Genomic DNA, 19,005 nt, shown 5'->3' on the forward strand with positions numbered 1-19,005 from the left:
TGCAGAGTATTTCCTTTTCATCATTGTATCTTTCGTGTTTAAGATTAGGATTCAAATCTTAGTTTTCTCTCAAGGGTCTACTTGTCTGGATTCTTTGGTAAAAGTATTGCTCTGTTCTCTCTGGTAGATTGTTAGTGACATGCGTATGCCCCAGCTGTTGAAGGCTCCACTGTGTCTCTCTTGCTTTTTATCTTCATTTCAGTTTGTTGGATGCTTTCCTTTGCCTTCTTGCGAGTTTTCTGTTTGTCGTTTGTTGATATCTATCTATGTGTGCTCTTTTGGTTTCTTATTGTGAAATTCGGTTGCAGAAAAACAAAATCCAACACTTCAGAATACGTTCTTGTTTCTGGGATATTAGAGAAAGAACAATTATTAATTACAACTGCTCAATGAAATTATGATAACTACAACCCTTCGATGCAGCAGAAGATTTTAGCACCACCGCAGTGATAAGTGATAACTACGCCCTTATATAAGTATAGCATATTCCTAGCCATCCCAACCCAACAACTTCCACCTACTTGTACAATTACAGAATCGGTAATCTAAAAAGGTCCAAATTTTCATTTTTTAAAAAATAATTTTAAAATATTTATATTTAACTAGTTGGATCGCAACACCGTGTCTCTATATTTATTTAAAAATATTTAAAAGTTATTAATATTTATTGAATCAACTGAGATTATATTTCAAAATTTTTAGTTTATAAGAATAATTTATTTTTAATATTAATTTTTATTATTTAAAAATAAAATAATTCAAAAATTACATACGTATAAATATAGAATGGCTGCTTTTATACATAGGAATAGATTCTTAATCTCATTAATAATATGTTTACTATTTTAAATTGTATTGGCTATAAATATGAAAGGACGTAAGATTTTCATAGTTGTCTGACATAGAGACATTAACATATTCTACTTACTATTTTTTAAATAAAAATAAAGAGAAAATGACTTGTATGAGTGGAATACCAAAAGATACCCTAAACATAGGTGAATGTGGAACGATTTGACTTTATTTAAGAAAAAAAGACATAAGCAGTAAATGAGTCACATAATAATAAATACCAAAAAATAAATTTATATTTAGGAAAAAAAAATATAAGAATCAGAAATATATACAAGTTTTATTGTTTACAAATAAGGGTAATGATGATATCACAATCACAAATTAGTAATGCACGTGACCCATTCAACTAGATGACTCATTATTTTATTTTTCCAAGTCAAGAAAATCATCGTCCTATTTTGTTTGCAATTATATTATTTAATTTTTTTTTGATGAGCTATTATTTAACATTTTGAACAACTATGTATATTTTGTAATTGCCTTTTTTTATCCTTTTTGTATTCATGTATCCATGTATCTCAAAAATACCTTTTAAAATCAAATAAGACAACAAAAATTATTCCAATTTAGTTGGGGAAAAAAAATTTCCCATTTTGTTTAAGAAGTTTTGTATTGGAAATAATGTGAAATCAATTTTCAGCATGCTGTATTGCTGTGTCAGATTATCAATTAATAAAAAAATTATTGTCATTGTCAACTGATAAGATTAAATTAACAATCTCAATAATTAATATATTCAATAATTCAGATAATATATTAAAATACTTCAATTAAAATTTAATAATTCACAAAAACTCTACACAATCAATCAATGACATTCCACAAGTAGATAGATATTACTACCAACAACCTCAAAGCACATACATACATTTTCTTAATGTAGGGATTTATTACATTTATTATGGTCGTGATGTATCGATTAATAAAATACAAAAAAGAAAAAGAAAATAGAAACATGCTATTACTCCTATTACTATGTAGAATCACAATCAGATATTCTTATTTATTTACATGTTACCACTTCACAAAACGTGGAACATGCATCTAGGTAGTGCAATGTTAGATTTCCAATTTTCCATAAAACAACTTTATTATAAACATCCATGCAAACTACACAATATTATATTAGTACTACTACTATATATAGAATCACACAAAGACATTCTTATTTGTTTACAAAATCACACAAAGACATTCTTATTTGTTTACAAACTCTATATTCCATAACACGTGGAACTTGTTGCAGCTAAATACTGCATGATAGATTTATCATCAAGCAACATATTATTATGAACATCCATGTAATGATTAGACTCACTAATCAATAGACTCACTAATCAAGTTTCAAGTTTTCATGTTTCCCACTATCATACTCGTGTGGTTCTTTTTCTCCCTCTCCAGCAACAATCACTCTAGTTGTCTCTGCTATTTCTGCTATGGTCTCACCTATGGCATTCAAAACTCCTTCACCCTGATGCTGCACTTTCTGTGCTGGTTTCACCATGTTTTCTCCAATCTCAACCACAGTTTCACCTACAGCTCCTAACACCTCTCTTCCTCCCTCAGTGGCTTTGTCCAGTGGCTTCTTTATTATCTGTGCTGCACTGCCTAGTTTTTCACCAATGCTTGTGTTCACATCTCCTCCACTTCCTTTTCCTTGAAAGCCTTCTCCAATGATGTCTCCAAGTGCTTTCTCTTTCCTTTCACTTTCACCAGTGCTTATTGTGTCCCCAACCCCCTCACCTTGGTTTCCCTCAAAAGTGTTGCTTTCATGTGGCTTTGTAGTCCTTTGTGGAACTTTAGCTACAGTTTGGCCAATGGAGCCATGTTCCCTTTTTCCTCCTTGATCATGTTCTTGTTGCCATTGTCCTCTTCGAAAGCTTTCAGTGGTGGCTTTTGCTAATGGCATCTCCTCAGATTCCTAAGTACAATTGCCAATTTTCAGTCAAGTTACTCAAAAAAAAGTATTCAGCAAAATGAGGCCACATTTTCCTTACATATTGAGTTCTAGAATACATTAATATATTAACTTTGTTTAAGAAATGTCCAAGACTATGAAGTTTTCTGTTTATTTTTTTTCCTCTATAATTTTTAATTGTAAATCCATTTAACAACCGCACATTTTCTCATTCTCAATTTGAGTTTTTCTACTGTCAAGTGTCAACCATAGTTTTACACTTATCTAGAACAAAAATGATAAGGGGCACAAGCATTTTATTACCAGTTAGTTCCATTAGTTCAATCAATCATATTGTTCTACCAGTTTCATGAGGTATAAAACACACACAGTACGTACAATATACAGAATCACTGCACACAAGTGAGAAGATTTAAGGAGTTTTATCATTAGAGTATGAGAGAAGTGAATTTTTACCAATTGGATCAAATCATGAAAGATTGATCAAAATGTACAACTTACAACTTTTTAAGCATTTAATGTATAATTATAACATAAGATTTGGGGAATGCTTCGGTGCCCTCTTATTTGAAGGGGTTTTGGTGCCTCTCAGTACAAAAGTTGGGTTTTTAGGGGCAATAAGATAAATTGATATTATTGCCCCTAAAAACCCAACTTTTGTACTGAGAGGCACCAAAACCCCTTCAAATAAGAGGGCACCGGAGCAATAGCCATAAGATTTACTATTCTAACTTGAGATGCAAGTGAAGAAGTTTCCATCTTTACCATCATTTAAATACACTCATAATTAAATGCGATATATAAACACAATTACACATAAACTAGTAGAGCCACTGATAGAAATAACCACCTGATTTTGAGCTTCTCTTGTGGCCTCCAAATCCCTCTCTGCATACTCTTTGGCATTCTCACCAGCTGCAGCAACTAAACCTTTAGCAGTATCCACTGACATGGCTGCAAGCTCAGAAACCTTCTCAGCTGCATACTCAGCTGCTTCCTTAACAACATTAATTCCCTCCACAGTCATCTCAGCAGAATAATGTGCAACACTCGATCCTGTCACCACAGCCTTGTCCTTCAAATCTTCAACCACTTTGGCAGCACTCTTGCCAGTTTCAAGAGTAGCATCTTTGGCTTGAGTTGCTTTATCTCCAAGATACTGAGAAGCGGTGTCACCTGCAGCCTTGGCCTTCTCAGCAAGTGGTGTGGTGTGGTGCACAGTACCAATGGTGTCCTTTGTTGCACCATAACCCTTCTCATCTTCTGCTTCAGGATTGCCTTGTTGACCCTTGTCTATTGTGACATCTTTTGCCTGTTGTGTTGCCTCCTCATTTGCATGCATGTTTCTCTCTTTGGAAGAAGCTTCACTTGCTGCTTGTTTTTCTCTCTCATATCTCTCCTTAGCATCTTCAATCGCATTGATTGATTTTTGTTGAGCTTCAGCTCTGTACTTGGAAATCTCTTCCAGGCTAGATTGTTCTTTTTCTTCTCTTCTCTGTTCCTCAGCACCACCCTATCATAAACCAACAATCTCAGAAGGTTAAAATTTTTTGTGAAGACACTTTGTGTTGGTACAATTTTATATGACTTTTTAATATGTTTAAGCTTGAAGGGTTAATGAAACACAAACTCATCATTTTATTTTTAAAAAGTGAGATCCAACTTTAGACCGAGTCTAGTTTAGTAGACAGAGTCTATTTGGATAGAAGCTTCAAGAGAGAGAGCTTATATCCAAAGAGGTTATAGGCTCAGTTGGCATATAAAGATTTTTTACCTCTTTGGTTTCAGCCTTTTTGTCTTTTGCCTGTGGTTTCTCCACATTTTCCTTCAAGTTTCTCTCTTTGGAAGCTTCGTTTGCAGCTAGTTTTTCTCTCTCATATCTCTCCTTAGCACCTTCAATTGCATTCATTGCTTTTTGTTGAGCTTCAGCTCTGTACTTGGAGATCTCTTCCAGGCTAGGTTGTTTATTTTCTTCTCCTGTTTCTTCTCTTCCTCTTCCATGTTCCTCCCCTCCTCCCTATCATAAACCAACATTCTCAAAAGGTTAAAATATTTTTATGAAGACACCATGTATTACCAAAATTTTATATTACTTTTTAACATGCTCGCTTCAAGCTTGAAGGTTTAGTAATACAAGAATTCATCTTTTTATATAATAAAAAAAGTGAAAAAGAACCAACTTTAGACTATGAATTGACTATTGAGTTTGGAGTACTAAGTCATAAAGGCTCAGTTAGCATACCAAGAATTTTTACCTCTTTGGTTTCTTTAGCTTCCTCTTTTGTTTTTTCCAATGGTCTTGCTTTCTCTGCCTCTACTTTTCCTCTTGGACTGTTTCTTTGTTTATCCTCTTTGTTCCACTCTCTTCCCACTACCTCTCTTGTTCTTTCTTCAGCCATTTTGTCTTTTGCCTGTGTTGACTCCTCATTTGCCTTCAAGTTTCTCTCTTTGGAAGCTTCACTTGCAGCTTGTTTTTCTCTTTCGTATCTCTCCTTAGCACCTTCAATTGCACTCATTCCTTTTTGTTGAGCTTCAGCTCTGGGCTTGGAAATGTTTTCTAGGGTAGATTGTTTATTTTCTTCTTTTCTTCCTCCTTGTTCCTCACCACCACCCTATAAATCAACAATCACAAAATGTTAAAAGTTATAGGTGAACTGAAAATACTTTGTATTCCTGTAACTTCATATTACTTTCTCACGGTTGCTGTTTTCTGTGCGAGGCATTTGCTGAGAAGCCATTGTTTTTCTCTCTCTTGAAAACCTTTACACGGAGGGGTTTGCATGCGTACGTGGTGCTTAAAAAGAAGGGGTGTGTCGGTTTGAAGAGGTGGTGGTAGATGAGGTTTGCATGGGGAAGGGACAAGTGGCACCATGCATTCTGGCTATTACAACGTGGGAGAGTGTTGCAAACCAATCGTTATGTCACTCATCTTTAGCATGCAAATAACACAACACAACCCTTTGAGGTATGTATTAATTTTTTTGTTAATTAAAATATTTTTTTAATAGGATCAAATGCATTAAATACAAATTATTTAAAGACACAATTTAATTGATTAAAAGAAAAGTAAACATTAATTAAGAGAAACTACAATATAAAGATAATTTAAAAGAAAATTATAAAATAAAATCAATTTATTATTTTTAACTGTATTAATTATTTTTTTTAATTTTGATAAATTAAGTATTTAAATTTTATATAAAAATAAAAGTAATATTATTTCAGAGTGCAAGTATCATGAATTAAAATACTATTTTCGAAAAAGTAATATTGGAAATGTAGAATTTTTACATTTGTTTCAAGTTTTAAAAATATATTCTTCGATGCTATTTAATTTTAGAAAAGTATCTCATATTTTAGGTCATTTTGATTTTATGTTATAGGATAGAAAAATTATATTAATATAAGAGTGTGAGAAATTAGTATCCAACTTAACTATAATTTCTATTTTTTTATTTTAATCATTTTAAATTTTAAAATATTCTTAACAGTGTTTAAATTTAAACAAATTAACATTTTTTAAAATATTTCTGAAAATAAAGTTGATGTTATATTAATTTTGAGACTATAATTTCAAAAATTCAAGTGACAATATCATTGCATGAAACAAACACTAGGTCAAACACTATAAAAAAAATATTACATATAAAAAATGTTATTATAGATATAATATATATAAGTATAAATTTATTTGATATATATTTATAATAATTTTAATATTAATTTTAAATAAGGTTTAATAATATATTTTAAATTTGTCTTAAGCATAATAATATATTAGGCCAATCTTGTATATAATCATTATAATGTATCATATGAGTGAGTTAACGTATGACATTAATAACTAATTACTTGTTCAAACTGTCAACTATAGTAGTGAACCGAGAAAAAATTGAATTAAGCGGAAGCGGAACATTTTCTTATGTGTTTCTCATTTAAAACAAGTTAATAATGCAATTCTTTTAACAAAATTTAGGGATAACACTAAGAGTGATCAAGAGAGGAAGAGAAGGATTGACATTATAATCTTGGCTTTATAAAGGTGTAAGAAACTTTAATTAATTAAAAATATTTCGGACAAAATTTAGATATACTCCTCAATTTAATTGGTGCAATTCTTCAATCATAATTAAAATTTAAGCTCCGTAATATATATATATATATATATATATATATATATATATATTAATAAAACCTGTTTAAAATGCAAACATATATTATTAAGATAAAATTCTAATTTTAATGAAAAACACTTATAAAAAAAGCTGTATCTATGCACATTCTTTCTCAGAACACCTAAATTTTTTTGCCAGAACTTTAAGCTAAGTATTTTGGCAAGCAGAGATTAATTGCATCTGGCTCTACCATTCTACATTTCCCAAGTTGGTCATTTGGGTGCCAATCAAAATCCCAAATAATGGAGAAAAAGATTGCACAATAAACATCACCAATCATGCACTGGTTTGTGAATTTAGAATAAAGGAGAAATAAAAAAAAAACTTACAATAATGTGTTAGAAAAATAAATTTAATAGAGCACAAGAAAAATAAATATTTAAATTTATCAATGAAATCAATATCAATAACACAATGAATATTATAAAATTAAAACAGAGCAATGAATAACAACTAATTAAACACAAAGAGCAAATTAAATAATAGGTTTAGAGTAGCCTGAGTTGAAGCACGCAGAGCGCTATCCTTAGAGAGAAAACACCCCCACTGCACAGGTAATTTAGAGTCTTAAAGTGCGCTCCTTTCCCAAGATATGTCAACCCGTTACACCGTTCGAGTGCAGCGAAACATCCCCGAACCAAAGAACACCGCTCCAAAATTAGAATTTTGTAGTAGAAATAATATTGAGGGAGAGAGATCAAAATGAACTTGCTGTTTGTTTTCTGATTTTTCATGCCCTTTCTCACATATATAAATATATATATATAGGCACACTATGCACCTCTTTTTTTTTTTTTTTCCCGTCAACAGTACGTACGTGCTAACCGTTTTTAAATTTGTTTTTGCAAAACTTTGGAACAAGAAACCAGTGCACGTACTGTGCTAAATAATAGGAAAAGGAAAAACCGTGAGTCTTGGTCAACGTTGGAAAACGTTTTTGGTTTTGAAACGTTATAAAAAAAAGATTAATTATATTAAATATTTAATTTAAATTTTAAATTATAAAATAATTTTTTCAACATAATGCATACTAGAAATTCCTAAGAAGAAGACCTTGGTTTGTCGATTGACGTTTCTCTCGACCTACTTATTATCCCAATGTTGTTAGCCCCTTGTATACAATAAAACGGTTCATATAATCTTTGTTCAACTTATTATTCATTTGAACAAAGTCCCACGTACCTGTCATGAATTTTTAACATATCACCAAAAGTTAGCATCATTGAAAATTAATTAACCACAGGAATAGGAAACTATATAATATACGAGGGTGATTTGAAACAATGATCTACGGTTGTGCATTTCCAGTGATGGCCCACCAGTGCCACGTGTTGAAGAACAGCACGTCCATCTCTATCCAAGAGTCACCTTCTTGATTGAGTAAAGAGGCATGAACCATCATGCATGATCCATTTGACATTCCTACGATTATACTATAGGTTTAATTTTTTCAATGATTACTTATTTACTTATTATTTAAAAAATTAGTCACCATCATTGAATATTATCTGATGTGATATCAAATATTATTAAAATTGTGCTCTAATAAATTTACATTTCCCAAAATTATTGGCTTAATGTTTTTATCTTTTGTGGGTATTTTATTTATAATATCCATGACAATATAGAATGACATGCTTGCAAAGAAAGATTGCTACTACAATACATTGATCATGGAAAACCATGGTGCACTGTCTGAGACCAAGTATTCATATGACGTTTTCCTTAGCTTTAGAGGCAAAGATACGCGTCACACGTTTACTTGTCATCTCTATGATGCTTTGTGTCGGAAGGGAATTATCACCTTCATGGACGATGTGGAACTGAAGATTGGAGATCAGCTTGCTCCTGTGCTTCTTAAAGCCATTGAAGAATCAAGGATTTCCATTGTTGTTTTCTCTGAAAACTATGCAGCCTCTTCATGGTGCCTTGATGAACTTGTGTGTATCAAGTCGAAATGTGAGCACGTTTGGCCCATCTTCTACAAAGTGGATCCCTCATATGTGAGGTATCAGAAAGGAAGCTATGGTGAGGCCATGACTAAGCATGAATCAAGGTTTGGGAAAGACTGTGACAAGGTGCACAAATGGAGATCAGCCTTGACTGACATAGCCAACTTGAAAGGAGAACATTTGCAATCAGAACAAGGGTAAGTGTATGTGTGTGAATGCATGTGTTGACTTTATGTTATGAAGTATATATATCTGGTCTTGCACTTATTATAAAGTTTAAATAACTAAGATTAAGAAAAGTTAGTTGTCTTAGTTATGATCGATAAATATATCTTAAATTTTTACAACTTTTCAAAACTATTCTTAAATTAGAAATACTTAATATGTGTTTTCAAATTTTTTCACTCTAAGGACAAAAGAATGAGTTATTATTTTTATTTTAAGAGATAAATTAAATGAATTTTACTCATTTGTTAAATTTTGTAAATGTATTTAATAAAGGTGTATTTTATAAATAAAAATTTAATGCTTGAGATTTAGAAGATTGAGTATTATGAAAAGGACTAAATCAATTAGAAATATTGAATTCTACAATAAGGACATGAGATACTATTAAGTACTTGTTAATTTAAGGCAAGAGTATTTATAGGATGATTGTTTGTGGTGTGTTTATATAATTTGACAAAAATAATTTGATGATTAATTTAAAGAGTATTGTTTATTAGGAAGGACGAGTCTAAGTTTATTGATGATCTTGTTGACAAGATTTTCATTAAAGTATCTCCAAAAGATTTATCTAGTAATGAGCATATTGTTGGACGGAAGTATCGAGTTGAAGAATTGAAGTCGCTTTTAGATCTTGAGTCTCGTAACGTCACTTGCTTGTTAGGGATTCATGGGGTAGGTGGAATTGGAAAAACCACACTTGCCAAAGCTTTGTATGACTCCATTTACAAGCATTTTGAGAGTTCGAGTTTTCTTTCCAATGTTAGAGAAACCTCAAAGCAAAAGGGCTTCAAACATATGCAAGAACGACTCCTATCAGAGATACTTGAAGTAAAAAAAATCAAGTTGAAAAGTATTGAAGAAGGAACTAGAGCAATAAAAATTAGACTTGGTTTAAAAAGAGTTCTTATAGTTCTCGATGATGTTGATAACGTTGAACAATTGAAAAAGTTGGCAAAGGAACGTGATTGGTTTGGTATTGGGAGTAGGATCGTCATAACCACAAGAGATAAGCATTTGCTAGATTTTGGTGGGGTTGAAAAGAGATACGAAGTGAAAGTGCTAAATGAACAAGAGTCTTTAGAGCTCATTTGTCAGATTGCCTTTAAAAAAAGTTATCCTGAATCAAACTATGAAGATTTGTCTTACCGTGCAATGCGTTGTTGCAAAGGCCTTCCATTGGCCTTAAAAGTACTAGGCTCTCATATGATTGGAAAAGATCTGGGTGGGTGGAAGGATGCATTGGATAGATATGAAAAGAATCCACATGAAGATGTTCAAAAAGTTCTTAGAATAAGTTATGATAGTTTACCTTTCAATGAAAAAAATATTTTTCTTGACATTGCATGCTTCTTCAAAGGGAAGAGATTGGAATATGTAAAAGAAGTATTAGATGCATGTGACTTCTGCTCTGGGGATGGCATTACAACATTAGTTAATAAATCTCTTTTAACTATTGACTATCAATGTCAATGCTTGGAGATGCATGACCTATTACAAGACATGGGTAGAGAGATTGTTAGGGAGGAAGCGTGGAATGAAGTTGGTGAACGTAGCAGATTATGGCATCATGAAGATGTTCTTCAAGTACTAGCTGATAATAATGTAAGAATTTTGTCGACTTTGTTTCTTGATTTTTATCATCTTTTAATATTTTAGTTTGTGTTAAAATTATGCATACTTAATTAATGCCATTTGCAATTGTTTCAAAGGGAAGTAGACAAATTCAAGGAATAATGCTTGATCCTCCAAAAAGAGAAGAAATTAATTGTATTAATACTGTATTTGAGAAGATGAAAAATCTTAGAATTCTCATTGTTCATAACACAAGTTTTTCACAAGAGCCTCGTTTTCTCCCAAATAACTTAAGGCTACTTGATTGGAAGTGCTATCCTTCGCAGTCTTTCCCATTAAGTTTTTATCCAAGGAAAATTGTGACCATCAATTTAAGAGGATGTCCTTTACTCGTATTGGAAAAGCCATTTCAGGTAAAATTTCTTTTCATTTTCCATGTTTTATAGAAATGTTTTAATGACTCAAACTTATCACATAACTTATCTTAATTTTTTACTCTACAATTTGTATGCCTATGTTGAAAAAAAAAATCTTTTCTTTATAGTCAACGATGAGATAACACACAAAAAAAACCCAACATAATAAGAAAAAGGAAAGATCACAAAAAATTGTTAATTAATTAATTTGTGTATGTTTTGCAGAGATTTGAGCATTTGACTTCTATGGATTTCTCTAATTGTCACATGATTACTAAATTTCCTGATGTGTCTGGCACAATGAATTTAAGAGAACTGAGACTTGATAAATGCAAGAACCTAGTTAGCATTCATGAATCAGTTGGACATCTTGCTAACCTTGTTTTCCTAAGTGCTTCTCAATGCACTCAACTTCAAAGTTTTGTGCCAACAATCTATTTGCCATCTCTCAGACACCTCTCCTTTAACTCATGCAAAAGACTCACACACTTTCCAAACATCATGGGAACAATGGATATGCCATTAAAGATTCATATGTTTGATACAGCTATTGAAGAGCTTCCAAAATCCATTAAGAAACTTATTGGGCTTAATTATCTTGACATGACATATTGTATGAGACTCCAACATTTACCAAGTAGCTTATTTATGTTGCCAAACTTTGTCACGTTACATATTGGAAGATGTCATCAACTTCGAGAGTCATTTAGAATGTCCAAAGGAAACCATTCAACATGTCCTAAATTAGAGACATTACATTTTGAGGATGCTAATCTATTAGAGGAAGATATTCACATGATTATTTATAATTTTCCTAACTTGAAGGACTTAAATTTATCATGGAACAACTTTGTGTCTCTCCCAACATGCATTGAAGAATATACTAAGTTGACATGTCTTGACGTAAGTTATTGTAAGATGCTTCGAGAAATTCCAGAACTACCGTCAAGTGTTGAAAAAGTAGATGCAACACTTTGTAATTCCTTAGCTTCGGAGACATCAAACATGTTATGGTCTCAGGTTTGCTAGCATTACTTTTACAAATGTGTGTGTGTATACACTCACTCACTCATAAACACACACACACACACACACATATATATATATATATATATATATATATATATATATTCATAACGAACAAATATTCTTTAATTGAAAAAATTGATAAATAGTTATCAAGAATTATTTTTCATTGTAATTTCACAATTTCATTCCATTCCTTCTTCCCATTTTATTTCATTGTTAACTAGAGAAAAAAAAAATATAATAATACAACATGCATAGTTTATAATGAATTGTTGTAACTTTTTGCTTCTTGTGTTGTGGGATGTGTGATAGGTGCGTAAAGAGACGAGGAGATTAGAAGTGATGATGCCAAAAAGAAAGATTCCAGAATGGTTTGATTATGTTAGCAAGGGAAGCTTTCTAATTTTTAAGGCTCGTGGGAAGTTTCCTGCAATTGCTTTAGCATTTGTGTTTGGAGAAATGGATGCCAAGGCTAAAAAGACATTGCCGATTGAGTGGCGAGCTATTGGCATGAACTTATTCATTGAGGGTGAACGAAGACAGTGTCATGCTTTTGCTATGGGTGAGAATCATGTGTTCTTGTGCAACCTACAAGTTTTGCTAAGTTTAGAGGTGTGGGATGTAGGTAATGATTGGAAGACCATAGAGGTTCATTGTGAAACAGAGCTAAGTCTATGTTCATGGGGAGTTTATGTGTACAAGCATGAGACTAACATGGAGGATATCCAATTCATGAGTCATGATCCCAACTCTTCTTTAGTTCGAAGTCTTCACGAAATTAGTGAGGAAGAGCAAATAAGAAATTTTGAATTGGATGAAACCTATAGGGTGCTTGCTATGATGATCAAACATTTAGATAAACTTTGGTATGTTATAGACGAGTCACCTGAATTACTGGAAACCAAACAATTTTTGGTAGAATTCTTGGGGAAAGTGTTTAGGAGATATCTTATGAATTCAAGAGAGGGAAAAAATACTTTAGGGTTGAACATTGAAGATGATGAGGAAATGGATGTTAATTTAGTGATGCTTGTGGTAATCACTGTAATAGTGTCAAGTGTTGAAGGGTTTCTTCAAGAAGATTCAAGCTTTGAAGATGATGTAAATGCATATGATTTGAATCATAACACTATTTGTAGTGCTTGTTTAGAATTGTTGTCAATTTCAATCAAATTATTTTTTCCCGTCCTCTTTCTCCATCTTTTTATTGAGTAAGTTCCATCTTTAAGATTTGTTGTATGTTATTTGCTTCGACTTGTTTTGTTACCTCACCACTTTTTGCTTTAGTGAAAATATAAACATATAAATGTCACAATCAAATTTTTTTCTTGATGATTTTTTTCTCATAACATTTTAATCTATTTTAAAATTGTGAATGCTTAATTGATGTCATATATAATTTTGATTTTTAAAAGGACGTAGCAAAATTGAAACTAATAGAATAATGTTAGATCTTCCTAAAGAAAAAAAAATAGTTTTTTAGATTGGTCATACTGCTTTTATGATACTTATTTAGAAACACTAATTTGGTTTTTTTTTCTTATGGATGTCATAGGTATGTAAAGAGATGAAATGATTGGGAGTTAACATGTTCTGGCTTCCATTTCAAGGTAGAGAAGAAAATAAAGAAGTTTTTAGTAAGTTCCTATGATTCCTAAATGAATCGACCATCGAACGAAAAATGTGTTAACTAATATTACATAGTCATGAGTAGAATATGGTAAAATTTAGATCATTTCGATGAAAATTAGCCATTTTAGATATGAGTATTTTCTTTCTTTCTTTTATGAGGCATTCCATCTTATCTTCTTTCCATGTCATATTTAAAATCAATTATATAACAATGAAAAAGTCACTACTAGAAAATTATTATTTAACATCGCCAATTTTACATCGGTTTAGGTAGAACCGATGTAAAAATTGAATGCGGTGGCATATTCGTAAATATGAGTTGAATGAAAAGCAGATTTACATAGGTTATGTACAAAACCGATGTAATTATTGAGCATTTTACATCGTTTTTAATTGGACCTATGTAGATTTAAATGCGCAGTGGCAATTTTGTAAATATTTACAAGTAAATCTACATCGGTTTTCAAAATAACCGATGTAGTATAGACCCAAATTTCCTACCCCGCGTGGAATCCCTTTAGCTTCTTCACACATTCTCTGTCTCTGTGCTAGGGTTTCGTCCATCCTTCAAATTCCATCCCTTCTGTTGCGCCATTGCTGCTGCATCTTCACTTCATCTTCCGTTACACCCTCTTCCATTTAACACAAAACGCATTCATTCGAATAAGTACCAAACAAACAAACTCTTTTTCAACCTCGTTGCGGATCTTAGATGCGCGCCCACACCGTAAGAAACTTGTGCATCCTTAGCACCCTTTTCCGCTTGAAAACCCGCAAACCCCGCGCCTACGTTGTACCCTTCACGGAACCTTCTCCAGAGTCCGAACTGCATCTCTCAGAAATTGGCATCGGTGACTCTTTCCAAGGTAACTTTGCCAAGTTTCAATTTTTACGCCTACCCGTGTTTTCGTTTACGTCTAACTTCACAGAGGAGCCTTGTTGTGATAATGGGTTTTTGGTTTTTTGGAGCTAAATGAGTTAGAAAAATGTTGGGCTTTATGCTGCCAAATGCGTTGGTTTCGGTTGTTTTGTTTCCTTGGTGGTTGCTATGGTGTTTTGTTGGGTATTCGGGTGTGCAGTGATGTCATTTTCTCAACATTTTGGTGCAGGGAATTCGGCTGATGAAGATGTGGATACTAGTCAGCTTAGTGCTATATTGTGCCGTAAGTGTTTGTTAAATTTACTGTGAGGAGAAATGCAAGCAAAACATTCTTTCTATCACACTTTTCTAAGACACTCATTATTATTAGCTGAAATTTGTTGGAAATAACTAAAAGGCTATTTGTTTTATCATTGAGTTGTGTTGAACAGAAAAGTCTTTTGTTGATAAGATACTGTTCCAGTTAATTGTTTCTTTCTTCATGTTGCAAATCCTCTACCTTCCTGTTGTGTTTCTTAAGGATTTGAAAGGTCCTGAACCTTACATTGATAAACATTCTGTTTTGAATTTTTTATGGCTATCTATCTATCTTTTTTTTTGTGAATCATGAACTTAAAAACTAAGGTGGGATTTTTTTTTTGGTTTTCATTTTCAGTTGATAAAATTTTGATTAGAATTAAAAAAAAAAACTCATCTTTATTTTCACATTGTTCCTTGTTTCCATTATATAGTGAATGAAATTGTGAAACTAGGGGGCTGTTTAGTTTGAGAAAATGTATTTTGTTTTTGGGTACTGTTTTCTCCCCTACTTTTCATCAGTGCAAATATAATACAGTAATTTGTATTATATCTTCTTGTGACGAGTATTTTTTGTTTGCATAGTTGGATGAGCGTGCTCTGACAGAAGTGATGAAGAAACTGTTAAAGAATTACAAAAAAGTGGTGCAAGTATTTGGGTTGGAAAAGTAGCCTTTGGTAAGTGTTTCTGTTCTAATGTTGAAAGATAGAAGCTGTTTTTACTGTATTGCTTACTAACAGCTCCTGGCTTTTATCTACTCATCTACAATAAGAAGATATGTATTTTTTAGTTCTCCTTGTAACATGCCTTGTGGATGCATATTGCAGGTTACCTACCATACAACAAGAAGTACAGCAGCGGAAACTACTATATATGGGTCTGTATCTTTTAATGTGGGGTGAAGCTGCAAACCTAAGATTCATGCCATAATGCCTTTGTTATATATATCACCATGTATGGTTTGTAACTTGAACCAATTTATGGTATTTATTTACTTTTCCAAGAATGTTTTGAATCATTTTTGATGCTTCCCATTGTTTGGATTTTTATGGATGTTTTGATGCATTTAGCTAATTTTGGATATACAACGGCGAATGAATCCTTTTGTCTATTTTTTGCTTGTGTAATCTGTTGTTTCTCCTTATTTATCTCTCCTTTGTTGTGCCTGTTCCCCTTTTATTCCAAACTTCTGAACATGGAAAAATATTGAATACCCGATATTTTGAACTTTTGTGCATTTTAACTTTGACTTGTTGGAGTTTGACTTCTTGTTAGATAACCCTTAGTTGCATAGGCACATTGTGACACAAGGTTATCAATACTGTGCTATAGTGTAATGGAGCCTTGGACTCAAAAACAAACTTTATTTGATTGAAATAAATTCTTTTATAATATAAAAAAGAAATGTTGGCGAAGTATGCTAATTTTGACCCTTCAGTTTGTTATTAGGAACTCAGATGAGCTATGAGGTCAAAATTATTAAATAGCTTATAGCATTGCTCTAATTTACGCACCGGACTAGTGTTTTGACGTTTCTAGAAACAGTTGATATAAACATGAATATGTGTTTTCTTCATAGAATACTAGAGTAAATATGGTTTAATGATGCACCATCGTTTATTTCAACAGGAAAAAAAAAGTCTACCATATATTTGTTACATGTATAAAGAATGTGAATAAATTTGGGTTAATCCTAACCTAATAAAAGAAATTCGCAAAGTGGCATAAAAGTTGGAATTGTATAACTTTTTTGATACCACCGCCAAAACAGCCAGAGAATAAGAATTTAGGAATAATAATAATAATAATAATAATAATAATAATAATAATAATAATAATAATAATAATAGTCACTATTTAAAATCTAAAGAATAGCGGATGACAGCGTACGTACACGTTTATCAAGAACTGGTTCAAGTTCAATTGATCTTTGTGGCTGAAATGCAGATCTAATAATTATTTTCTTTGTTGCATATAGATTTACATCGGTTATAATAAGAACCGATGTAGATTTGCATACAAATTTACATCGGTTATAAGAAGAACCGATGTAAATTTATGACTATTCTACATCGGTTTTAAAACCGATGTAAAATTGTATATATTTATTACGTCACTCTCTTCTACATCGGTTCTAAAATCGATGTAAATGATGTTAAAGAACCGATGTAGATAGCGTGTCTTGTAGTAGTGAGTTTTGGACAAATATTAGCTAAAGTATATTTTTCTCCCTTTATTTATATTAAGATTCAATTTAGTCTCACTATTTTTAAAGAGTACAATTTGATCTTTTAATTTTTACAAAATGCCCAATGTTTCCCCATCCAAATTGATTCTTAATTATGGTGTTAATGAAATTAGATAAAGGATAATATTGAACATTTTAAAGAAAATTAGAGAACTAAATTGAACATTTTAAAAATAGTAGGACTTAATTGAATAATAATTAAAAAAATTAATTAATACCTATGTGAAATATTAAAATGAATGTTTAGAATTAGATAGAGTTTTATTCAATTTGGTCCTTCTATTTTCAAAATGTTGAATTTGATCATATTATTTCAAAATGATTCAATTTGCTTCTTTAATTAACAAAAAGTTCAATGATTCTCTTTCATCTTATTTCAAGAATGCTATTAATATCAATGTGAATAAAATGACAACATTAAAATTTTTAAAAAAAATTAAATGACCAAATTGAATCATTTAAAAATAGTAGAAGGAAACTGAATCTTAAAAATAAATATAGGAACCAAAAGTATAATTTAATTGATAGATTTGTATTTATATATTTATAATTAATAAATTCTAAACTACAAAACCATATGTTACCACATTGCTTTATTCATCTATGATACACTACCACAATATTATTCTATTAATTTTTGTCACACATCACATTTGTTAATGTATCAATTTCTCTATAATTCTATCTTCTATTACATTTTTCTCATCATTAAAATCTCTACTAATTCTAATTTAACATATTCAATGGTTCACTATCTATTGTCCTTTTCTCATCTTCATAGAAAATGGAAGATAGTATTCTTTCTTCCTCTCTTTTACGCTTTATTTTATAGGGAAACATTAACTTCAATTGTGAAATTGAGTTTTTGGTGTTTTGTTTTTGTGTTGCACAAGAGTTTCAATTCAGTGTTGCATGAGTTTGATGTATGACGTGTGAAAAATGGATAGAGGAATGAAATTGTATAACAAACATGACATAATAGTGAATTTTTTGTGTCAACTTAGAATTTTGAATTATTTTCTTATGCAAAATGGTTAATAAAGACCTAATCTACTTTTTAATATTTTATTAATGCTCTAATTAATCTTCTCTTCCTATTGTCGATAATTTAGACCTAAATTTTTTTCTTCGTCATCTTAAATGTTATTTTGAGACTTTTCGCTAGTTGCTAAAAAAATGACTACTATTATAATTGTTTTGGTTCTTACAACTATCAATGATTAGTAAAAGGTATGTAAGGAAGGAATAAAGTTGAGAACTTTCTCATATATTTCTGTGACAATGACACTAGTGCAAAAAAGGGTATTTACGTCACCCAATTTACGTCGCAAACCACAAACACCGACGTTGTAAAAACGCGGTGGCAGTTTCGTAAATAAGTGGAGACTAATTTACGTCGGACCTCTCTTAGACCGACGTAAATTAGGTAATTTACGTCGAGTACCTCCAATCCGACGTTAATTTACGTCGGGTACCACTATTCCGACGTAAATTTACGTCGGTTCCCTGTAGTCCGACGTAAATTTACGTCGGTCCCACCCAAATCCGACGTAAATTTACGTCGGAGTTCAACAAGGGCGACGTAAATTTACGTCGGCGACGCCTTATCCGACGTAATAGTTCTCCTATATTGCCCCCAAAGTCCCATTTTCATTCCCGCGCTCACAGTTTATACGAAATCCTCTGAATTACTTGAGTCTCCCTCTGCGTTTACGGCTACATTCAACGTATCCAAGTTTGTAAGTGTCAGCACGTTGGTCGTTTGAGGTTAGTTTGTTGTCCCCGTAATTTATTTGTTTTTT

General features: G+C 31.8%; 2 protein-coding genes across 3 annotated transcripts; one reads left to right on the top strand and one right to left on the bottom strand.

Annotated features, from left to right (window-relative positions):
- Positions 1-1,999: 1,999 nt before the first annotated feature.
- Positions 2,000-5,610, bottom strand: LOC109798350 (uncharacterized). Its single transcript, XM_020358580.2, has 5 exons — positions 5,464-5,610; positions 5,029-5,385; positions 4,548-4,790; positions 3,624-4,286; positions 2,000-2,776 (listed from the first exon to the last, which is right to left on the bottom strand). The coding sequence occupies exons 1-5, from the start codon at positions 5,509-5,511 to the stop codon at positions 2,189-2,191; spliced, it is 1,899 nt and encodes a 632-aa protein (XP_020214169.1). The 5' UTR covers positions 5,512-5,610; the 3' UTR covers positions 2,000-2,188.
- Positions 5,611-8,581: 2,971 nt separating this feature from the next.
- LOC109799250 (TMV resistance protein N) lies at positions 8,582-16,082 on the top strand. 2 transcript variants are annotated; one of them, XR_014428582.1, is made up of 9 exons: positions 8,582-9,097; positions 9,626-10,730; positions 10,838-11,113; positions 11,342-12,136; positions 12,458-12,707; positions 13,701-14,643; positions 14,887-14,940; positions 15,540-15,632; positions 15,783-16,082. XR_014428582.1 is itself a non-coding variant. In XM_029271380.2 (5 exons), exons 1-5 carry the CDS (start codon positions 8,583-8,585, stop codon positions 13,358-13,360), a joined length of 3,594 nt encoding a protein of 1,197 aa, XP_029127213.2. In that variant the 5' UTR covers position 8,582; the 3' UTR covers positions 13,361-13,677. The 2 variants fall into 2 exon arrangements, 1 of the variants encoding a protein (XP_029127213.2); XM_029271380.2 differs by lacking the exons at positions 13,701-14,643; positions 14,887-14,940; positions 15,540-15,632; positions 15,783-16,082 and having other exon boundaries at positions 12,458-13,677.
- The last annotated feature ends 2,923 nt before the right edge of the window (positions 16,083-19,005 follow it).

The sequence above is a fragment of the Cajanus cajan genome, chromosome 8 (genome assembly GCF_000230855.2).
Source record: "Cajanus cajan strain Asha chromosome 8, NIPB_CcT2T_4, whole genome shotgun sequence".
Classification (NCBI taxonomy): domain Eukaryota; kingdom Viridiplantae; phylum Streptophyta; class Magnoliopsida; order Fabales; family Fabaceae; genus Cajanus; species Cajanus cajan.

What these genes read in the sequence shown, in the direction of transcription:
- LOC109798350 (XM_020358580.2), bottom strand. Translation starts at nt 5,511, where the DNA reads ATGGCTTCTCAGCAAATGCCTCGCACAGAAAACAGCAACCGTGAGAAA. An exon ending in AAAAGGCTGAAACCAAAGAG is followed by an intron (nt 4,287 to 4,547) that starts GTAAAAAATCTT and finishes GGTTTATGATAG; the next exon opens with GGTGGTGCTGAGGAACAGAG. An exon ending in CAAGAGAAGCTCAAAATCAG is followed by an intron (nt 2,777 to 3,623) that starts GTGGTTATTTCT and finishes AATTGTACTTAG; the next exon opens with GAATCTGAGGAGATGCCATT.
- LOC109799250 (XM_029271380.2), top strand. Translation starts at nt 8,583, where the DNA reads ATGCTTGCAAAGAAAGATTGCTACTACAATACATTGATCATGGAAAAC. An exon ending in CATTTGCAATCAGAACAAGG is followed by an intron (nt 9,098 to 9,625) that starts GTAAGTGTATGT and finishes ATTGTTTATTAG; the next exon opens with GAAGGACGAGTCTAAGTTTA. An exon ending in CAAACATGTTATGGTCTCAG is followed by an intron (nt 12,137 to 12,457) that starts GTTTGCTAGCAT and finishes GATGTGTGATAG; the next exon opens with GTGCGTAAAGAGACGAGGAG.